The 21353-nt window shown below is 36.8% G+C and overlaps 1 protein-coding gene and 2 long non-coding RNA genes across 5 annotated transcripts; 2 read left to right on the forward strand and 1 right to left on the reverse strand.

The window, feature by feature from the left end:
* The first annotated feature begins 27 nt into the window (after positions 1-27).
* LOC139143320 (2-Hydroxyacid oxidase 2-like) lies at positions 28-9366 on the forward strand. Of its 3 annotated transcripts, XM_070713553.1 has the most exons (9): positions 28-1871; positions 2040-2152; positions 3335-3491; positions 4063-4214; positions 4321-4622; positions 6312-6542; positions 7683-7841; positions 8608-8677; positions 8828-9366. In XM_070713553.1, the coding sequence occupies exons 3-9, from the start codon at positions 3355-3357 to the stop codon at positions 8893-8895; spliced, it is 1119 nt and encodes a 372-aa protein (XP_070569654.1). In that variant the 5' UTR covers positions 28-1871; positions 2040-2152; positions 3335-3354; the 3' UTR covers positions 8896-9366. The 3 variants fall into 3 exon arrangements, with proteins under 3 accessions (XP_070569654.1, XP_070569655.1, XP_070569652.1); XM_070713551.1 differs by lacking the exon at positions 28-1871 and having other exon boundaries at positions 1930-2152; XM_070713554.1 differs by lacking the exons at positions 28-1871; positions 6312-6542 and having other exon boundaries at positions 1929-2152.
* Positions 9367-10206: 840 nt separating this feature from the next.
* Positions 10207-16627, forward strand: LOC139143322 (uncharacterized). The gene is made up of 4 exons (XR_011554573.1): positions 10207-10270; positions 15013-15162; positions 15363-15514; positions 16327-16627. It is a non-coding gene; the product is annotated as an uncharacterized lncRNA (long non-coding RNA).
* On the reverse strand, positions 11720-12215 carry LOC139144599 (uncharacterized). The gene is made up of 2 exons (XR_011554821.1): positions 11971-12215; positions 11720-11790 (listed from the first exon to the last, which is right to left on the reverse strand). It is a non-coding gene; the product is annotated as an uncharacterized lncRNA (long non-coding RNA).
* Positions 16628-21353: the final 4726 nt, after the last annotated feature.

Raw genomic sequence — 21353 nt, forward strand, 5'->3', positions numbered from 1 at the left:
GAGAGAGAGAGAGAGAGAGGGGTTTTAGTGAAATATTTAACATGTCAGTTACAGTATAGGAATTTTAACAACTATTAAATTGTGAATATAGTATTTTGAATGCTATGAATGTATTTTAAACTTTCTCTGCATAATAAGATGCCTGGTACTGTTGCACATTGATGTATATACCGATCACAAACATGAAAGGAAGAACGGCGGGAAATCAAATAATTCATTTGGTAATTACATTGTTACCAGCCATCACGGTGAATGTTAATGAACCAATGTTTTATGCATGAAGTGATGATGATACATGGAGTTTTGTTTCATTGAGAGTAACCTACGAAAATGTATGACAATTGTAAGATACCAGAGGGTTGGCACAGATAGGAGGCGAAGAAAGGTCATATTTTAGGTGTTACTAAGGAAACAGGTAGGTGTATTCACAGAAAGAAGTTTAAATTCTGATAGAAAAAGGGATGATGGTCATATGAAAAGAGGCTGAAGCCACCGCCTTGTATGATGACCAGGTAGTTTCTGGGGGTTACTTTGATAGCACTTTGGTAAGCTGTTTGAAGAAAAGGGCTTCCTTAATATCAGGCTGTCGATCTGTTAGTGACATGTTGTATCACGTGTTTTTTTACGTTTGGCAGCTGAAATGATATGCGTCTGAATGTGTCTTCTAAAGACTCTCTATGCCATATAAACCTGTGCGTGATTTAACCTTTTGACCTTTTTACGTTTGATTTCAAGTAGACGTAATAAAAATTTTAAAAAAATGTCAACATATCAATATATAGCTGACAGGTGACACCTGCTCTGTATATAGATAAATAGATAAATTTCAAATACACAGCACATTAGACTAAACACTAAAACCGTGGACGAGCATCTGGTTGTTCTCCGACTTTGAGTAGCTCTCGCCATAGTCAAATTTGTCAACACAAACAGAACTGGCAACATTTCCTAGAACGACTATACCATGACGACAGAAACATACACTGGTTCAACCATTGATTATAGTGAATGGGTGAGGTGTATTGGGATTATACCACTACTACAAAATTCCAAACTTTTACCTCACTGACACTTGATTTTAGTTCTGAATTCCAATGATAAATTTTCATGAAATTCTCCCGTGGACTAACTTTGCAAAGATGTCTAAGAGATAAGACAGATCCGAAGGATCAAACTGTCACCATTACATGGGTGTGGCATCTAAGTAGCTAACCTCTTGAAGTTATGTATCAAGAGATGATGATACGAGGACTAGTTTTGTTCCATTGAGAGTAGCCTACGAAAATGTATGACAGTTGTAAGATGCCCGGCGGTCGCAAAAAAACGGAGGCAAGAAAGATCATAACGTAGGAATTACTAAGGAAACGGGTAAGTGTATTCACTGAAAGAAGTTTGAATTCCGATAAAAAAAAAGCGCAATGGTCATATGAAGAGATGCTGACGCCACCGCCTTGTATGATGACTAGGTAGTTTATGGGGTTACCTTGATAACACTGTGGTAAGCGGTTTGAAGAAAATGTCTCTCTTAATATCAGGCGGTCGACGAGCTAATGATTAAGCAATTAAGCACATCCGGCGGTGGTATACCACGAGATTTTGACCAGTTCACGACATATATGCACGAGCGATAGCGAGTGCATACATGAAGTGAACTGGTCAAATCTCGTGGTATACCGTCGCTGGGCGTGATTTATTGCTATTATATCATAATCATTATGGTATATTGGAATTCTGGCATGAAACGTCAAAAAAGGACCTTTGCTCTTGAGAAAAGCTCGCACCAGTACCAGCCGTGGTATATCGGGAATATATCAAGGTTCTCTGCACGTCTCGACCAATCAGATCGCTGCCTTTGCGCCATCAATATACTGGTATGATATATTATGTTGTATCACCTGTTTAATTGAGGTTTGGTTGTATATATGATGCATATCATGAATTCTGGTAGTTGAATTATACGCGTCTGAATATTCAAAAGACTCTCTAGGTCAAACACCTGTGCGTTGTTTAACATTTTGACTTCTTTTGACTTTTGTCAGGTGGGCGTATTCAGAATGCAAAAATACGTCAACATATCAAAACATAGCTGTAGGGTGGCACCTGTGGTTGATTATTTTTCTCTTGTATCGGATTGGATTAAATAGGTGTACAGGTATGTCTGTTCAGCTTTCTAGCCCACCGTTTTTTCTGTAATTGTGTGTCTCTTTCGTTCGGCTACCCTTGCAATCGTTTCAATATTACTGTAACAGTGGTTCGCTTTGAAGTATCGACATTATGTGAAGTAGACATATTGTCTAAATTGAGGTGTTGCAAACACTGTCAGATGTAATTATCAGCTGAGCAGCAATTCCAGTTGACCACACAGAAATCAACTCAGTCAAAGTTGAAATATTGTCTTGCAGCAGGTCAGATGTAATCTGAACAACTCAACTGAAAGCAAGTGATAAGACTTGGATAGTGCTTGGACATATGTTGTGGTGTTGTTAAGACTACGTCTGACCGTGTGCTAGACAATGTTTCAACTTTTGCAGAGTTGATTTTTGATCGACTCATGTTATCGCTTAGCTGTTAATTTCACCCGTCAGTGTTGGCAACACCTTGATTTAGACAATATGTCTAATTAGTCTAATGCCAATGCTTCAAAGCAAACTACTGTACTTGTTGTCCACAATCCATGACCAGATGAAGTATTTGTGTGACACTGCCCGATGAAGGTCAGATCTTTTTTAGATATTCATCTGACATCCAATAGACACCAAAAAGAGACTTACAAACCATTCTTTCTGGTCGGTGCCTTCTCAACGTTTTACTGAAAGTGGCATGGTAGACTTTGCAGGTGTATCTTCCCAATGAATGTACAAATGTATTGCATGGTCCCCGTAAGTGACGTAATGTCCCCATAGTTAACGTTGCTGAATGTCATTCATCTGTTCACACAATCTTTCATTAAACAAGCAGTATACTCAACAATGTTTCAGAAATACTATATTTGCTGTTACAGTATCACTTCAATTAAGAAAGCTCTTCACATAATTAGTCTCGAAAAGGTTTTCTTCATGAATCAGCTGAATGGTGACCGCAGGCTGCTTCAACTGAATCCATGGTATGATCTACACTTGGCCGTACAAGCGACTGTAGTGGTTGTCTTAGCCATGTGCGGCTATTAAATAGCCCATATTTTACCTTCTCCTGAGAATATATCATATAAGGATGACATAATGCCCTCAGTTTTCGCTTTACTCGACGCAAAGGTTGGTAAATACGATAGGTAACTGTGATTCTCAAACAAAAAGTGTAATTGTCCCCATGCTAATTCAAGTATAACTCATTTCAGGCCTAGTCTGTAGGTCTAGGATGACTGACAAACTCGCGAGTGTAGCAGAATATGAAAATGTTTTCAAAGGAAGAGTGCATGAAATAGCGTGGTTATACTATGTCTCTGGTAGTGATGAAGAGATTACATTGGAGCAGAACAGGAATGCATTTAAAAGGTATAGATTTTAATCGATTTATCTTCATGCATCACCTGTTAAAGGAGCGGATAAACCGGGGGTGGGGTGTTTTATCAGTAAAAGAAGGATGTGCCATATCAAAGAAGGATTTTTGTGCCCACTTGACCAAACTTGATATGAGTAAGGACCAAAGTAGTTGAGTCCTATTGTCTGCTATATTTCACGATAATTGATCTGTGTGTACACATCAAATGTGAATATGGGCAGAGTTAAAACAATGTTAAAATGACAAGCACAAAATGTTAATTGATGGGAAAAAATCTTACTTTCAGATACTGTTGCTAAAGGTTGCCATAAATAAACGATCTCCTCCTATAAACAAAAGAATGAGTGTAAGCAAAGAATGCACTGTGCTGATGTGAAATACCAATGTATTTTACTCAACTCGTATGTCAACCAAGCTTTCTCTTTGAGCAATTTTTCCTTGTATGTTACCCTAGTTCCACGGAATCCCGCTTCCCGATAGAAATATATGCTGTATGATGAATAAACAAAAAAATGTCGAGAGTACAAATATATTTCAAGAGTATTAATTCATATTTTTGAGCAGACTTCGTCTCAGGCCTCGTGTATTACAAGATGTGTCTTCAATTGACGTGTCAGCATCTCTACTTGGCCAGAGAGTAGATATCCCAATATGCATTGCCCCAACTGCATGGCAAGGACTAGCTCACCCTGATGCAGAAGTGGCTACAGCCAAAGGTAAAATCGAAGGTAAAAGGTAAAAGGTAAAATCGAAAATGCATAATTTTCATAAAGTTTGCAAATTCTCAACACTTTGTCAACAGTGTCGTTGTTCTCTTTACAGCTGCGGAGAAAGTTGGAACATGTATGATATTGAGTCTGCATGCCAATAAATCTTTGGAGGAAGTAAGGGAGAAAACACCAAAGGGACTGAAATGGTTGAATCTCTATTTATTTCCGAATCGTACCGTGACTCTGGATTTGGTCAGAAGAACAGAAAATGCGAATTACAACGGCCTTGTTGTCACTATTGACAACCCATCACTTGGAAATCTGATTAAATTTCATCACAGAAAGGGAATTTCTATTTACTCTCGTAGAGTTAACGATTACCATGGTAACGGACATTTGGAAAAGTATTTAAAGGTTTGTGCATTTAACTATTACTCGGCAATCTACAGGAATATTATAATTACATGTAGCGTATCAAGAGAAGCATCACCTCGCATGGCACACAACTTTACAGTTACCAAACTATGATACGATTGAAACAAGTACGCAATTCGTGGTCCTTAGGATCAGAATAAAGACAAGTTGAGCCGGTAAAAGTGGCCAACCTGCAATATTAGATTCTCGTAAACTCAAGGGATATGATGTTACAAACTTCTACATGTATGTTTCCATGCTGGTTTAGCTGGAGCTATTACAGTGAATACGCCTCAACTGATTTTCAAAGTCGGCAGTAGAGAGTGTTTTTTATAAGGTTGAGATATAATCCTCCTTCAACGTACAATGAAAAAATAATCGGAGCTGATAAGGTTGACAGGGGGTTCCACAGTCCGTTTCACTCAAATTTAATTCTTCAAAGGCATTTGAATGCCTGATTCGTCAAGTTAAAGGAAGGTGCATATTGCCAACGGACAGGAACTTAAAAATCATCAAAACGATCCGATCAGTTACACGTCTGTTTAAAATAAAGACAGGTAGACACTAACGTATTCCCCTGATTGCATTGTGTAAGCAAAGCATGATATGATGCATTGGTGTGATGGAACATATGGATTTAGTCAATGTGATTCAATAAACCACAGTGACTCATCTCCACATTAGCAACGCTTTGCAATAAGGCCGAATAAAAATTGATATCGAATTCTACATCGATTTACCAGTTATGCTAATGTTCTTTGTGATTGGCATTTCTCGAGGGTTTATCAATTATAGAATAACTATACATATATTTTTTACATTTAAACAAACGTATTCACATCTTTGCAATGTACAAACATGTGAAATACGTATTATGCCAATAAGCAAAATGCTTCTAGGTAGATAATGAATTCACAACAAAGAGTCTGATGATTCTCAAAGTGTTTCATATGTAAACGTCAAAATGAAGTCAGCTTAACTGCGGTCAAGTTTACAGGAAGTTGACGTAATTACTGGTCTTCTGCCAGTTCCCAGTCTCTAGGTCATTGTCCTACGTTGACATATATACCGCAGGGGCTATCGAAAATCTATCTTGACTGACAGTCAAATGATTATCTTGAGTGACGAGTTCAAAAGTCAAACATGAGCTTAATTACGCCTGTTATAATCATGAAGGTAGTTCTGGTAGGGTAGCCATTGTCGTCTTGACTTAGATTGTACCAGTCTTTTCCAATAGTCTGAATTTGCAAATTGTGTTGAAAATGTATTCATATTAGGTAAATACTCATACACACACTTTGGTCTTCTCCATTTCGTTTCTATGAAGATTCTTCTCTAAAGATGTAAGAATATAAATACATCAGAAACCCACAAATTTAAGTCCAAGGCATACGGTCACTTTATAATAAACTAACTTTAGTTTTAGACTGAAACATTAGTGTGAGATGAAAACATTCAGTAATTCAGATTTTGAAAGGTACATTTTTCGTATAAGGATACACAACCAGTACAGAAACACATGGTGCGGTGTAATTATCCGTGTAAAATATATGCATGATATGCGATGTGCTTGGGGTACCAAATAAACAAACACGAATGAAGGCACGTCTGTGAAGTTGATTGTTTAATTAAGGCATTTAAACTGCACTCTTGACAAATAGATCGATATGGTTTGTTAAATATTTTCAGGGTTACGATATGGGACCTCTACGTCAGAATGGACGTCCCGTCGATATAAGCATTAGAGATCGGGCTGCAACGTGGCAATACTTTGATTGGCTGCGTTCACAAACCGATCTACCAATTATCGCTAAGGGTGTCCTAACAGCCGAAGATGCCATATTGGCAGTCAACAATGGGGCAAATGCTGTCATAGTATCAAATCATGGAGGTCGAGGACTTGATTCTGTGCCTGCATCAGTAAGTTACTAATACTGCACAAATTTCAACTCATTTTCTCAGTGTCAGGGAAATGAGACTGACTATTTAGGAAGATGTTCTGTTGGCCAAAACAGTTAGTATAGCAATACCAAATCGATATATATCTAGGCAATGTTTTCCATAATCCCAATAATTTTAACTTCCTTACTAGTCACAATCTCACAAATTGGTGCCTTTAATACGTAGCACTGTACAAGGTGGGTCCGATATTGTCATAGCATTCCGATAGTATCCGACTTGGTTCGGCCAATCGCGAAGAATTTTACTGCATGATATGCAAAGGTTAAAAGTTCACAAGCGGTTTTTTGACGTACTTCTTATCGCTTACAGAATGTCACCCCGCCCCACCCCCAATTAAACTCCTGTTAAATGTAAACTACACAGCACAGTGCTTTGGTACGGTTGATGAAAAGTTTGATAAGTTTCGTACATTTGATTGCGTCAAAGGGTTTCTGTTTCTCAGATAGCGGTGAATTCGTACGTTCCTGCTATGAGGAAGTTACTTGAAATAGTGTCCAAGATTCTCGGGAGATTAAATAGATTAAACGATATCTCTCCTCGTCGTAATCACTTGGTTTCCGTGTAAAGAGGCCAGATTTGATCCGAGGGTTTACACGAACTTGTTGCAAGAGCAGAGCTCGAGACAGAGACATAGAGACCTCTGTAACCAAAGGAGCTTAACAAGCACAAAATTAGCATGGTGGCGATATTCGGTCACATGCCCGGATGCGAAGGTTGGAATAAGCATTAATAGCCATAACATAAATATTTGTGTCATCTTGCCAAACAAAAGCGATAGCTGTCCAGCCGAACATGAAAACGGTTGAGAAGGTAAATGAACGTTTTCAGTTTTAAAAAACAGGTGTGTTTTTGATGTGATGACAATGAAAATGGATGCATCTACAATAACATTTTATGGAAAAATTTGATTGTACTAATTGATTAATAGCAATCAAAATAAATAATACGGAAAGTAATAGTATTTCGCGCACTTGAGTGCAATAAATTGCAATAAAAGTGTACACAATTATTTAAATTTTGATGAATTTAAACAACATATCAGATCTTAATTATCAGTTTTTGTATCAATTACATGTACTCAAATGTTCCACTATCCAGATAGAAGCACTGCCGGAAGTTGTCAGAGCTATTGGAGACAGAGTTGAAGTCTACATAGATGGTGGAATACGTAATGGTATTGACGTATTCAAAGCATTGGCACTGGGAGCAAAAGCAGTGTTTGTTGGCCGGCCAATTTTGTATGGACTTGCACACTCAGTGGGTATCTATATTAAAAGTTTAGAATAAAATCGGCAATTATAAAATGCTAAAGTTACTAAAATGACAAAACAGGAAGGATATTCAACCTTTCATAAAACGTATGTTTGTCAGTAAATTCTATCTAGCCGTCAAATGGCAACATTTGGAAATGAAAAAGGCATTTTAAATTTCTCAGTAGGACAAAAATAGGCATTGTCTTCAAGCGCAGTGGGTCGTCTTATTAAAGATCCGTTAGCTGTAACTTTGGCAATTTTTTATTTTGTTTGTTCTGTGTTACGTATCATCTGCAGTTTCTGGTTTGAATCCCTGAACCATGGAGAAATTACTAATATTTAGCTCATAAATATACCCTATATGAGTATAATCTGCATTGTTATAGTTTAAATTTTGTATTCAGGTCCGGACTAGAATACATTTATCAACAATAACAATGGTATTTAACATATACAGGCTGTGTTGGCAAGCAAGACACCGGGCATTGGTCATGATGATCGGATTATAGTAAAATTCTGTAGTTGATACATTGATACAGAGTAGTGAAAAATTAGTCTAAAGTTACAGCTAATGTCCCTTTAAATATACTGTCATAACCAAGGAGAACTCAGAGGTGTGATGACAGTATCCGGAACATTATCTTCGAGGAAACACTGTTTTGAAAACTTACGAGTCTAAATTGTCTCTTAAAATATCTTAATTCCAAAAATGACTAGGTTTTGGAAAAGGCCGTTTTTTGTTAATGAAGGGGGAAATGTTTCTCTTTCAGGGTGAAGACGGTGCGAAGCAAATATTGGAAATCTTAAAATCTGAACTCATTCGAACAATGAGGTTTGCAGGTTAGTTTACATTCATCAAACTTAGTTGATGAAATAAATGTGAACATTCCTCTCAATGGTAACATTATATTTTTTCTTGATTTTACATTGAAATCAGACTGAAATTGATTACAGCTCTCCAATAACATAGAGATGTTCTTCCATTTTCAGGTTGTCGATCATTGTCGGACATCGTGCCTTCCTTTGTAGTGCATGAATCGCACTATGCGAAACTTTAAAAGACTGAATGACGGAACACATCAAGTAAAATACGTTTTCAACTAAATCTACGAATTTCAAAATTCCTTTTTGGACCTCAGGTTGAATTTCTAACATAACTGTCACGGACACAGTGCTAGCCATATCATCTGTAAAACAAAAGTTCAAAGACAAGGCAGATTTTACTGAGAGGTAAACGAGTTGTTCAATTCCCACTTTGTATCTAGTGTGGCTCAGTTACTGTCAATTAGCATCGGATTTCATTGCAAATAAATGGCAATCAAGTTTACAAAACGATATTTTCATCAAAATGACTGTCTATAATCTTGTTTATATTTAGAGTTTAGTATTTACCTTTTCAATATTACCATCATAATGTATCGTGTTTTCAAGGTAACGGTACACCTGTCATAGATGTTTCAGAAATCGTTATTTGGAAATAAACTGTTTCTTCCTTTTGACTATATTAAATAAAGCATGTGAAACCTGAATTTCTGCTCTGAGACTCTTCTCTGCCAGTGTATGCGGGATAATTAAATGTATAAAGCCCTGGTTGATATTGAAAATGTTGCCAAGTCTGATAAAACCATTGTGATTATTAAAGATGATGCCATGTCCGATATGTTCTTATTCATTGTAACTGAGAAAGCGCTGCCGAACCTTGATTTTGCTATGTCCCAGCTCGGAGTTCTAGTGCTGAATGGTATGTAATTCATTTTGAGCAGACCACTGGCGAGAGTATATGTTTGAATGTTACCACGGTCTAGCAGCTGTCGTTTCTGTGTTTTAAGACGCCGGCGTTTTTCCTGTTTTAGATTTTATAGCAGGCTATGATTGCGTATGGGTTTGTTAAATCGAACGATACTATCAATTTTTTAAAGGGACCGGAGGATAATCATGCGTTTCAACTACTGAGTTAATAATAGCAGAATAATATCAACGGGCGTTCATAAGAATTGCCCGATTATTGATAAAGATTATGAGATAGACAGCAAAGAGTGCCCCCAAGTTGTTTTGATATGATGTAATTTACTGTCGCTATAACAATGAACATGCCATGATAGTGATTAAGCAAAGGAAGGAACGATAATTTCAACATTACTTCTCAAAGATGGCTGAGAGCCAGAACTGCAATGAAAGCTTACTGAGTCTGCAAGCTGAATCAGACAATTCTAAAAACATCAAAGGTATGTCATATCGAAACGTGTGAAACTCAATATAAGAAGAGATTCTCCCCACTACCAGATTTAAATAGGTTCAGTTAGCGTATTGCGCCCTTAGCCAAGCTATACAACTATCAATAACGACAGCGAACGAGGTCAAAGGCCAATCTGTCATCGGTGTTGACACTTTTGGACAATACTCCCCTGATCAGATCGATTATGCCGTTTTAGGGTAAGATTTGACAGTTTTTGTCTTTTCATTGTGTATGCACACCATTTCAGAATGTTCTTACTCTACCCTGCTCCTGCTTTTTGCACCTTTTGTGTCCGGCGTTGCTTAGGACGTATATCAGATTATGACATTTCTCTTAGTAGTAAGAAAGAGGTGAAAACAGCTGCAATTGCAAGTTTTAGTTCATGTCATTCAGAATCTGTCTGGCCTTTTACTGTTTATTGGAAACGAGATCTCCCTTCTACAATGTGTGAAACAAGAGACCTGATTCGAATATTACGATAGTCACTTGTTCAATAATGATGTAAAATGAACGAAATATGAACTTTGAACATATGTCTGTGAATGACTTCAGGTCAGAGATATGCCCACAGTGATATGGATCTAAACCTTCGCACTTATTAAATAGAATTGTAGACAACACTTGGCATTGTTTAAGGCTATGCAGTCATGAAAACGAATTAAATACTTAGTCCTGTAAGTATGTAACGATAATATCAAAACGGTAAATCTTGATATTATGGTTGATCTTCTTTTGCAGCTGTGAACATTTAAGTCATATTGTTGTGTCATATCAGTGCTGGGTAAGTGTTTATGTCGCGTTTAGCAATCCAAATACAGTTAGTTGAGCATTATACGATGCATGTTTCTAAAACATGAATCTGAAAAGACTTTGGGAGAAATCTGTTTTCACGAGTCCATAAGCAGTCTAATCACCCGTCAACTATAATTAAACACATACCCGACGCAAAAAGCAAACGCATCTCAACAATATCGTGTGATAGGGACAGCGTGGAAATTTAAAGTAGAAACTAAATTGAAAAACACACAACAACATCTGAGTGTCTCTGCACAGCAAAATTTTTGGCTTGAAAAAATGACCCGTGTAGGACTTGAACCCACGTCCCCCGAAATACGAATTCGTTACAACACTGGGAAACCTGTCATATTTCAATATCACGTTTTTAGTTACATATTTACGGTTCCTTAAAACAACTCCTTCGAGAGAATAACCAGTGTAAATCTGAGGTCTCATTCGGGGAAGACAAATGGCCAACAGGACGGCGCACGACAAACCAAGTTGAACTGATCGGTTAGCTCAGTTGGTAGAGCATCCAAACTGAATTCGGGGGTCGCGGGTTCAAGTCCTACATGGTCATTTTTTCAAGCCCCAAATTGGCTGTGCAGAGACACTCAGATGTAGTTGTTTGTTTTTCAATTTAGTTTCTAATATATATATATATATATATATATATATATATATATATATATATATATATATATATACATTCATAGGGCTTTCAAAATACTGTATTCGCAATCAAACTTTTTTTATATATATATATATATATATATATATATATATATATATATATATTATTATATATATATATATATATATATATATTGACAGGATAGGTCAAGCAGCACCAACTCTAGGACACAGTGTTCTTCACTACAAACTAAATTTTATTGTCCGACGTTTCGTGGGCTTAATCCCACTTCATCAGGGTTAAAAACTGAAATAAACGGATAACAGACTATAAAGCATGTGAAAGAAAATACAGGAAGCTAAAAATTGAAACGAACTTGAAAGCGAAACTCTAAAAAAAGTACTTTTAGTGGTAACTGGACCTCGGACTCAACACGAGGATCTATACTACACAAAGAGTTGTGGAACAACGCAAGACTGTACTCACTTGTTGACTGTCAAGATGGAAATGACACTGAACCAACCAGAGCAGAGGTTGAAATGCATTGGGTGATTGACACCTACAAGCTGATTTGCATATATTGAATGCGATGTACATCACATGCAGACGTAAGAAATGTGCAATACGGTGTACAATACAAATGAACCAACAATGTCTTAGAAAGTGGAGAGACAGCTGTAGGAAAACCAACCGGTACTGAAATATTTAAGCCAGGAGAAAATAGAACTCTACTGAAGTGAAATTTCACCATCAAAATAAAAAACTAGTAAAAGTACAGGGTAAAATTCAATGTCAATATTCTAAAAAAGATGTAAAAGTCTTAAATAATAATGATCACCATCAAAATAAAAAAGTGGTAAAAATACAGGGTAAAATTCAATGTCAATACTTAAAAGATGTAAATGTCTTGAAAAACAAATGTGATAAAAAATGTGATAAAAATAAAGGTATCACCCGTATGTAGTCAAACTGACAGGGAGGGTGAAAAATACCCAAAATGTCAATGATTGAATAAAAAGTTACACTATAGCGGGAATGGGTGACTCTCTATTGAGTCCCTTTGGATACATGGTGTTAAGTAAAAATATCCACTTTGTTTCAACAAGGATTCTAGATATTTATCATTGTGATCACTGTTATGAACCGTTTCCAAGATAATGACTTTCATGTTCTTTACTGAATGGGGAAGGTTAAATTGCTGACTCACAAATAGTGCTGGATTATCGAGATCATTGTTTTTACATTATATCATGCTTCTGTGACTGGCCATTCTGTACCTTATTTTGTTTTTAGTTTGGCCAATATACTGACATAAGCAAATATCACAAAATACGCAATAAATGGCATTTTCAGTATTACAGTTGTACTGTCCCTTTATTTTGAAAGTTTTACCGTTGCTATGACTTGTTATGCTGTCCGTGGTGACCATCTGTGAACACATTACTCTGCATCTAGTATCATTACATGGCCGTGAGCTCCGTTTATTCTGTTGTTGTTGTTGTTGTTGTTGTTGTTGTAATCTGTGTCTTACAATCAACTGGCCAAGATTGGCACAAACTCTGTCCGAAATGAGGGGAGGTGTAGGGGAAACCATAGACATTCTTTCAGAGAGCTGCAGGATTTTATGGTGTCTTTTGGCTAGTTGTCTGACGTCTGGTCGCATAGGATTGAAGTCGTTGACCCAAACCACTCTGTCCATGGATGCTTTTTATTGTAACGGAGAAAGGATGATCTTGGTTTCTTACGAACTTCATCTATAATGGTTTGTATTTTGTTGGCCTGGTAACCAGATTTGATCAGTCTGTCCTTGAATTCACTGGCCCGTTGATCAAACCACATATCGAGTGAACATATTCTGCGCAATCGGATAACTCCACTGTATACAATGCTGTTGAAGATGTGTCTTGGATGGTGTGAAGAGGGAGACAAATATCTTCCACTGTCAGTAGGTTTGGTGTAGAGATCAGTCTCCACTTTCCCGTTCACTATGCTTGTAGAGATGTCGAGGAAATGTTGCTTGGTTTTACCATACTCCAAAGTGAACTTGATAGATGGGTGTATACTGTTAAGGTATTTGTGATATCGGAGCAATTTGTCTTCGCCGAGTGTCCATATACCGTGAAGATCATCAATAAATCTTTTGAGCAGATCGGGTTGGTCATTGTAATTTTCGGTTTTTCTCCAGAACCAGCTCATAAAAATGTTGGCGTACATAGGAGCGAAAGGCGTACCCATGGCTGTCCCATGGATTTGAATATAATGTTCTCCACAAAACTCGAAACCATTGTTACGTAAGACAATATTGGCTAACTCAATGATGTCATCAGTATTGGTAGCGTTGAATTTGGTGCATGTTTCGAATGCATGTTTAAGTGCTTCCAGGCCCTCATCAATCGGGATATTGGGATATAAACTGATTACATCCAAACTGAACAGAAGAGAGTCCGCCGGTAACGTTGAAATCTGTGAGGAATTTGCTTGATGAAGTTGATGTAAGAAGTCAGTGGAATCTTTAACTAATTCCCTGCAATACTGTGGTACTATATCCATCAGTTTGTGATGAAGCCATATGGATGCTCTTTGTGTAGGGCTATTGATTTGAGAGATAATAGCCCTAACTGGGGGTTTACGATGGAGGCTGGTATCAGGATTCTGGATCTTATGCCATTTTGCCAAACCATGCATATACGGAGTAGTGATGTTGTGTTCGTAGCAAATAGCTGCTGCTTCTGTGGCTGAGATTGTTGAATTATTTTCCATTTTATTTGCTTGTTCGACGATTTTAGCATGAACTGTAGGTGTCAAATCTTCACTAATCTGTTGATAGTATTTAATGTCAGACAAATGTTCTTTCATAACTTCTATATAGCTTTGTCTATTCCAAATGATAACAGAGCCACCTTTATCGACTTTATATATATATATATATTCCATATACTACAAAGATGAGAATTATTTTGTGGCTTTGTTTTTTCTGTATGTCATTAAATAATTAAAAAAAGAAAAAAGAAAAAAGTTTGATTGCGAATACAGTATTTTGAATGCCCTATGAATGTATTTAATACTTTCTGTGCATAATCACATATCTTGAAGTGTTGTAAGTAGAACAGCGGGGAATCAAACAGTTCATTTGGTATTACATTGTTTCCAGCCATCACGATGAATGCTAATGAACCCATGCTTGGTAAATATTCAAGGGAAGCAGCTGTATTTTTTGACAATTTTCATGATTTTTATTCTGCATATTAACGAAAGAAATGCCCTGACTTCGATTTGTCATCTTACCATACAACATTTACACTATTACATTATTTACAATTGTTACTACACAATTGTATAACGTGTTGTATAAAATTGCCTACGCATTTATTTTGGTCTGGACTGAAATTCAATTTTGCCATATTCAAGCACACATTGACCCTCCCCATCACCAAAGTCAAAAACAGGTTGATACCTGTAGATCCACCCCAGGCTGATAAAAAGACTGAACAGTCCCTAAAAGCCTCTTCCTCTGACTTTATCGACCAGTTCCCGTATCAAATATGACTGAAAAATAGCATGTGTAGCAGAATACGAAGAGGTCTTCAAATCACGGTTGGATGAACTGGCATGGTTATATTACGTCTCTGGTAGTGATGAAGAGATAACGCTGAAACAGAATAGGAAGGCATTCACCAGGTTTGCATAAACGATATTCTGTCAGGGATCTTTCAAGCATCTCAAGTGTCTTACATTATCCCTACGCAGAAGGCCTTCTAAACATGTACAATTTATCCGTAACTTCGTCATGTTAGTTATTTCTGTCTGATTTAATCGTTTTCTTTAGTCATGAAACTTTGTAAACTGATTGGATGTCTTTGGCATTGTTAACCACGCAGACTTCGAATCCGGCCTCGTCTGTTGCAGAATGTCTCATCGATTGATTTGTCAACTTCCTTGCTTGACCATGGAGTGGATTTTCCAATATGTATTTCTCCGACAGCCTGGCATGCAATAGCACATCCTGATGGCGAAGTGGCAACGGCTAGAGGTAATAGTAGTATGAATACAATTTTGTCATAGCATGTTGTGATCAATCTATCTTTTATGTTATCTATAACTTCCTCGTTAAAGATGTTCTTTTGGAAACACCTAGTCCTATATAATGATTCTAATGATAATTTTTTAGAATCGTCCAAAATTGCATTTGTTGCAAATCGTGATTTTAAAAATTGTACACTCACAGTCAATCAAATGTACTTTGGTTAACTTAAATTAGGCTTCCCAGGCTTCGTGTTTATAGTTTTATGTGATTGCACACAATTAAATTTATCTTAGTCATACGCATGAGTTTGCCCAGTGAATGGTTTCCTTCGTGTTATCTTATGCTGTTTACCATTTCTGCTGTACTGAGGAACAGTAACTTCAGCTCTTTCAGACTAAATTTGACGACCGTACGATATATTTATTAAATGTTTTAAGATACATAAATTAGCAACTTACGACTTGATTCCCCCTTTCAATGATAGATATCATTTTGTTCATATTTGATGCGTGGTGGTCCAACAATATATACAAACAAATTGCAATCAATAACTCAGTATGTAGTATTGAGAAAATATAACTGATTTTGTGTACTCCGTTTCAATTTCATTCCCTTAGAATAATGGTGTGGTGTTAGTCAGAATGAATTTTCCGTTCTGTGACTTACGCCCATTAAGTCAAACAACTTGCTCACCAAAAAGGAAATATTCGTATAACGATAATTCATTTAAAGCGGAAATTGTTACGGTTCTAGTAGAATTGGATACAATTTGTCAAATGTGTACAAATATTATTATTACGATCTTATTCGCTGTACAGCTGCAGAAAAATTGGGAGTTTGTATGGTGTTGAGCATGCATGCTAACAAATCGGTGGAAGACGTTAGCACAAAAGCACCGACGGGATTAAAATGGCTCAACATCTACTTATTTCCAAATCGAAGCGTGACACTTGATTTGGTCAGACGAGCTGAGAGTTCACAATGCAAGGGCCTTGTTGTCACCATTGATAACCCATCACCTGCAAACCTGACGAAAATTCGTGAAGACGAGGAAACGTTGGTATATTACCAAAAGTAATCGAAAACCATGGCTATGGAAATCTTGAAAAATATTTAAAGGTGTGTGTACTTTGTTCAAGGTAAAGTATGCAATATTGTTTGAATGTAACAATAGGCTTTGGCTGGCAAGCTGTCAGGAAAGCCTATATCCCGGGAATACACCATCTTCTGTGTAAAGCTTGCAATGACAGATGTGTGATTCAAATTTGATTGCAATTGAAGTAAATCTAGAGACCGTGCATTTTTTCCGGTAGTACTAGATCTCGGTCGAGAGTAAATTGAAGCCGTAGTATGTAAATGGTGTTTTTCGACTTAATGATTGTTTGTCCTCCTATCTCAGACAATCGATGTGTGACCTCAAAGTTCATCGTGTCAAATCGCACACAAAGTATGATGTTAGACAAGGTTTGGGCGAAAGGTACTTCTTACCTGTCTAGTTATCTTACAAAAGTGATGTGGTGACACGATTTGTTTTACTCTTTTACTCTTTTCGTCTTGATCTCAGAATATAACCTTCGACGTGAAGCAAATCAGGGCATGATTTCGTTTATTGTTACTGAAGTAGTCGCGAATTTTCTTTCATGCAATTGACGTTGGTTTGAGAGGTCTATGTTGTTGGTTGTTGAGCTGTATTGTTTGGTAGATGCCAAAGACCAGGTTATTATGATTTTCGACTTTAATGGGGATTTTGGATTCCGAGTTAATGTGCATATTTTTGGTTAATTGAATCAAACTTTCCTTGCAAGACTGAAATTAATTGCAAATTTAACGTCTTTAGAATTGGTTAAGGATTAGCCTTCAGGTCGAAGGTAATTAAAAGTGTTCGCGTCCTACATCTACCAGGATTGGGAGATGATGACCCCTGGGTAATTCGTATTTCCTCATAGATTAGAATGTATCGTGAATCAACATTTTAAGTGAAATTCCAAATTTCTTGCACACACATGCACCTGTAGCCATCCTAGTCTGATCAAGTACATTAATTAAACGTCTATACATGAACAGATATTGCTAGTTTTATATTGGAAAATATGCCTTCATAGTTTTCTCATAGACTTCCATGTATAGTGAATCAACATTATCAATGAAATCCAAAATTTTTTTTTGTACACACTTGCACTTTTTACCTGCCACGTCAAGCAAAGTACATTTACATGAATTATCAAAAACATATAAATGTAAAGATATAGCTTGAGTTTATGGGGAAAATGTGAAAAGTTTGCCGAATAGACTCCCATGTATTATGATTTGATATATTTGAACAAAGTACTATATCGGCCACGTTTTGCCTTCTTGTGAGGGGACTTCAAAATTATAGTGAGTCAGAAGGAGGGAATCGAACACACTGTGATTTTGTTAAGCGGTACTTGTGAAAAAATTGAGAACTTTTTTGAATCTCCCTCCCCCCTCCAGAGCTGTTTGTGAAAGCAGCCTAACTTGCCTTATTTTCAATTTTTTCTCCCTGTGACATTTTCGAATCCCAAGGTCAAACTTCTTTCTGTCGTACCTCTCATTTATATTTTCTGTTGTTCTACTCTTTTATCTACATGTGTTATTTTCTGTAAAATACTCACACAGGGCACATTCAATCTTCTTCGAGAGATAGTCTCAGAAATTTTAGTAGGCGTAGCATGGTAAATCTCCAGTAAAGGCTAATATGTAATTTTGTTTTCGGTGCAACTCTTTTTGCTATTAACCACACTCAGAATTTACATTCACACGTTCCATTCCATATTTCAATTGCATTTGCATTCTTTAAAAAGGTCATGCACACGTTATAAACAAATTTCGTTGTTCTCTTAAAAATATTGAAGTCTTTACTCCATAGTAGTCCTGTTACCTCCACAGTATTCTTGTTTTAATCATGACGTCAGTTCTAAAGGGCTAGTCATTGTCGTCTTGACTTAGACTGCACAACTGCAAATCTTTTCCAACATTAGTAGTATCAAAGAATCGTTTCTTGTTAATTTTTTTAATTTCTGGAAGCGTCCTTATGTTACACCTTTCTGGTTTAAAAAATCAACAGGCACCAGACTCACGAGGTCAAACCTCATAGACACTAAAATATTAATACTCCCATCTGCCTGGAAAATATGTCTGTTTCCTTAATGAAATTCCCAGTATTTTTGCATGTGATGGAGTTATTTATCATCTTCTGAATTCTGAAACACAACAATAATATCTAGTATTTTTAAAACGTTGAGCTTCTGGCATTCTTAATCAAAATGAAGAATAATAGAGTAAAAGATATCATCATCGAGTCGTTCTCCTGGATTCATTTTATGGATGTGTCTCTTTGTCCTACGTAGTCTGCACCATTCTGGCTCAATACAAGAGCAAAATTTCACAATGTTGTTGTGTTTTTCAGAACAAATCGCATATTCTTTAAAAGAACATTAAAGCCTAGAACATTAAAGCCTAGAGTCTATACGTAGCTCTCAAAAATATTTCAACATCAAAATTTCTCCTATACCAAGCCAACCGATCACAGAAATTAGTTCCAAATTCTTCTGACTGTTTGTTTGGTCATAATATAGTTTACAAATTAAGGTTTTACCAGTAGAGCTAGGCAGTCAGCGCTAGCTACTGCTTCAGCATAAAAATCAAGATTGTCTTTTGTTACACTTACTTGCTCTCATCAATCTTGTTAGTGTCAAGGCTCTCCTTTTTGGAACATAAATCATTTGCTATTATCCTCAGTATCTGCCTCGAACTTTTCCATACCTTGATTATGGTTTTGTATTTCTCAACTATGCCCTGAAAAGTTTTGAGCAAGCATTGAACCCTGCTGTAAATGTTGCTCACAATACTGCCATACCAAATACGCCAATCGTATCTCGTATATAGAAATTAATATATTAGTTTCTTTGGAATAATATTTTTCTGCTCGAGAAAATATTTTAGCTGCAAAAGCTCCGTTAAGTGCTTCTGCTGGTTTAAGATGCTTGTTAAGAGTTGATTTTCTTTGGTTGTCAACCCCTGGCACTGCCATCACTATTTTTTGGGGGAAAAATGGGATGGGCAATAGTCTGTTAAGCCAACATTGATCCATAATACAGTGTGTTCATCATCAACTCTGTGTCCGCCATATATGTTATGGTAATATATATATTACAATTTTACAATTTTATATATGTTACAATTTTGATATCATGCACTGGATATACCGTCATCCAATTTAAGGTCACTTATGAAGTCAATGAGATCGCTTCACATACCCCTCGCAGGGCCTTCAGTACGGTCTTGCAGGTCGCATGGCTTGGCTTCAAGGAACATAAGCAAATATCAGTTAAGCTGATACCTCAAAAACAGAATTAGGTTACAAGTAGTGTATCATATCTGCTCTGGCATAGTTCCTGATGGACTCTTGTTATAGAGCTCATTTACTTTGATGTGAACCTACACTTTTTGTGCAATACGCATAATTGCGAAATACCTAAACTTGTTGCCTTTGGCCTAGTGTATGCTATATAATTTAGTAAGGTCAGACAGATGAAAATGACATATTCGAACTTCTGAACAACTTTTTAATCTGCTATTTTGGCATCGGATATGACATAACCGTGGCATATGTGCGCAAATCATGGCCTTGCTTCACTGTGTTTCATTTACGTATTTCCAGTTGCACTCCATCTTTCGTGTTCATGTCCTTGGGACCACTGCCATGAAATTCGGTACTCTTAAAACTAGGTAAGTCTATGAACAGGCAAAATTAGAAAGACAGGCTTATCAATGTCCATTTCACAGGTGTCCTTATCTGCTACAAAGTATTTGTGTGCCTCTTTGCAAAAGTGGCATGGTTCCCTTTTTCCGTGCTTACACTTTATTTGTGATGCCTTCTGTTGTTAATCTTACACTGTTGATGCTAGGGTTAACACACTGTTCACTGTTCAGTTGTTGCTGTTGTTGATCCTTATTAAACAACAAGAATAGTACTCTCATACTTCAGTGGGGAACATGGATATTCTCATTATTGATAATATCTGACTCTTTGAATGGTATGGTTTGAAAGTGCTGGACATATTCGAGTTGGAAGCTTTCGCTAATGACTTAGTACATTGAAACACTTTGCAAAATAACCAACTTTAATGGTTTCATATTCCATCGAGAGTTGTAAGCCTGTAGCTGCTGCCTGCCACCGTTAGGTGTGAACTAACGACCAATCGATCTGTTGCAGCCAGTTTTCTTTCCTACACAATGTGACTATCCATTGCACTAGGATAAATTGTTCAAAGGTAAGTTATTAGGAAATGCTGTAGGCAGGTGGTATATTTACTGCTTTATGCCCTTCAATATTATTCAGGACGGCATATTCTGCACAACTTGTCTAGTTGCGATTGTTTCTGACTACAGTCCATATTAGGTTCATGTCCATTCTATCTTTGTCTCTTTATCATTCAATTATATTATAATGACTGTGATCAAGGAGTACATCTCCCTTAAATTTGAATACCGGTGACTCACAATAGATTGGGCCACACTGTAAACAACACGGTTATTTTCATGGCAGGTCACCTATAGGTCAAAAATGAAGTCAAAGGTATCCGACAGGAGAACAGCGCCACTATCTTATTTTAGATATCGGACAGACAATGTTTCCCTGTTTGTCTATGACTTGAGTAATGAGTTCCTCCTTGAATCCTTCTGCTCTACTGTATTGCCAAAGATTTATGGTTCGGCATTTTTCTCATGTATTAAATAAAGATATTTAAAGTGGAAGGAAATTGTATAGACTATATATATTGATGATGCAAATAGCGAATAATTGATGATGCTACCACTAGAG

This window comes from Ptychodera flava, chromosome 11, assembly GCF_041260155.1.
Source record: "Ptychodera flava strain L36383 chromosome 11, AS_Pfla_20210202, whole genome shotgun sequence".
NCBI lineage: Eukaryota > Metazoa > Hemichordata > Enteropneusta > Ptychoderidae > Ptychodera > Ptychodera flava.